The sequence below is a fragment of the Centruroides sculpturatus genome, unplaced genomic scaffold, assembly GCF_000671375.1.
Source record: "Centruroides sculpturatus isolate CEXI.00-Female unplaced genomic scaffold, Cexi_2.0 scaffold2204, whole genome shotgun sequence".
Classification (NCBI taxonomy): Eukaryota; Metazoa; Arthropoda; class Arachnida; order Scorpiones; family Buthidae; genus Centruroides; species Centruroides sculpturatus.
Window position 1 is genome coordinate 60,631 of NW_019386409.1, and position 2,303 is coordinate 62,933.

Sequence of the window (2,303 nt, forward strand, 5' to 3'; positions counted from 1 at the left end):
AAAAATTAAGTAAATCTTCTCACCAACTGCCAAGTTTTATACCATCTGTATCAGGTTCAAGCCCTCTAGTGGTGGATACGAGTTATCTTTGATTTGCATGTAGTTACAATTTCATGATGAACTCAGGATATTTTTCTTCTAATTATCAATTAGAGATTCAGACTATGTACAAAAAATTATTTAATTAATTTTTGAGTCTATCAATTAATCCTTTTTTCATACACCATAGAAGTACCCTTTTACATTGGTTTGAAGAAATCACTTCATAAAAACGAATAACAATAGGTAAAATTTACAATTAAAAATGATCAGACGTCAGCCTTTCATTTTAGGTATCTGACGCCTTAACATAAAAAAATTAAGTAAATCTTCTCACCAACTGCCAAGTTTTATACCATCTGTATCAGGTTCAAACCCTCTAGTGGTGGATACGAGTTATCTTTGATTTGCATGTAGTTACAATTTCATGATGAACTCAGGATATTTTTCTTCTAATTATCAATTAGATATTCAGACTATGTACAAAAAATTATTTAATTAATTTTTGAGTCTAATAATTAATCCTTTTTTCATGCACCATAGAAGTACCCTTTTACATTGTACATAGTCTGAATCTCTAATTGATAATTAGAACAAAATTATGAAATTGAAATCTATCAAAAATTCACAAAGAAATCTTACAACTTAAATTTGCCTAACCATCACCAAGAAACTTCTATGTCATCAGTGGAACTTGAAAGCCTTGCTTTAATCTTGCTTGATCCTTAGCATCACCTCATTTGATCTTGAGCTTCACATTCTTATAGTGTGATTAGTGACATTACATGATTACGCCTACTCGACCCTATTTTACATACATAAGTGGCTAACATTTGTTTAATTCTAGTAATCTCTTTTTAAGTCATGTCATTGTCCTTACATTTAATCTTTCATAATTTTTCATTGTGCCTTTTTGTGACAATTTAAGATGGGAGATCAATCTTTTAATTTCCTGTGAAATTCTCTCCCTGAGATGTCATTTCTAGGTTTGATGACGTAATTGGTTTCCACCAGCAGTCATCATAGAAAAGTAAATTTTAGTTTTAAAATTTTGCCTGGGTGAGGTATGGTAGTCTATCTTTAATGAAATAAAATACTCCTAAATAAATAGAATAATGAACTAAAAGTAATCTCCAAACAAAAATAAAATGGTTCAGAATTGACTCCTTACAGTCTTACTGTGTAAACTTAAAAGCAAAATCTTATTATTTGCAATAATTTTAAGATAAATTCTAATTAGTTGAAAATGTAAAATGATCTTTAAAATTAACCAAAATCCTATTAAGCTTTATTGTAGGAATCAAATAATTTTCTAACTAAGCACTTTTGAGAAATATTCTTCTATCCTCAGAATTGTCTCATTCTTAAATGGAAGTTGTATCTACAGTAAAATTTAACAGAATTTTAATATAAATAAATTTTAATCTCACTTCAACTAAAAATATAATTGAGTAATATGATAAGATGAAAATATTAATTTATAAATTTATTTTCAGTTAATGACAAAGATATTACAGAATCTCAAATCTGTTCACTGGAGTAATGAAACTAGTGATGGGCCTGCTAGAATTCAGTTAAAAGAAAATTGGAATAATCTTTTAGAAATTATATCTTTTATGGAGGTTAATCATAATTACATTTACTAAGTTTTTGAAATTTTAGAAAAAATCAATTTATTTAATTAAATTTTATAATTTTTACAGAATATTGGAAGTCATATTTTTAAAGAATTAAATCAGAAAGCTTATTCATTTGGACTGCAAACATTTGAAGAATTAATGCCTGCAAGAAGTTATTGGAAAAAATCAAAAATTGGTAATATTTTGTTATAAAATATATATTATATATATAATGTTAAAATCTAGTTAATAAAAAGTCACCAAAAACATTATACTTTAATTTTTAATAAAGCCATATAAATTAAAAGCACTTTTACTTAAACTAACTAGGCTTCTTTAACAAACAACTTACAAAAATGAAAAACTGTATTTCATCAGAGTCTAATTAAATGTTAATTGTTAATTGAAAAAGCCTAGTTTAGGGTGACAATGTAATGTTTTAGAGTCTGAATGCCAAAATAGGAATATTTATGCATGATAAAGCTTTAGATTTTAGAAAACTAATTTTAAAGAATTGTAATATAATTATATACTTAGAATAAATTTTTTTAAAATGACTGAAAAAAGTGATGACGACAAACAATCCATTGGATTTTTTATTGGATTATATTTACACTAATTAATGATTCAAAACAAAGTTATTTG

The 2,303-nt window shown here is 26.0% G+C and overlaps 1 protein-coding gene across 1 annotated transcript in view; it reads left to right on the plus strand.

Moving 5' to 3' along the window:
* LOC111614868 (protein DDB_G0276689-like) overlaps nucleotides 1–1,854 on the plus strand; it is a gene marked incomplete at its 3' end in the record, with an annotated part of 19,134 nt that extends 17,280 nt beyond the window's left edge. The window contains exons 7-8 of the mRNA XM_023356234.1: nucleotides 1,536–1,661; nucleotides 1,743–1,854. Coding sequence (XP_023212002.1) covers nucleotides 1,536–1,661; nucleotides 1,743–1,854 — 238 coding nt within the window. The remainder of the gene's footprint in view (nucleotides 1–1,535; nucleotides 1,662–1,742) is intronic.
* Nucleotides 1,855–2,303: the final 449 nt, after the last annotated feature.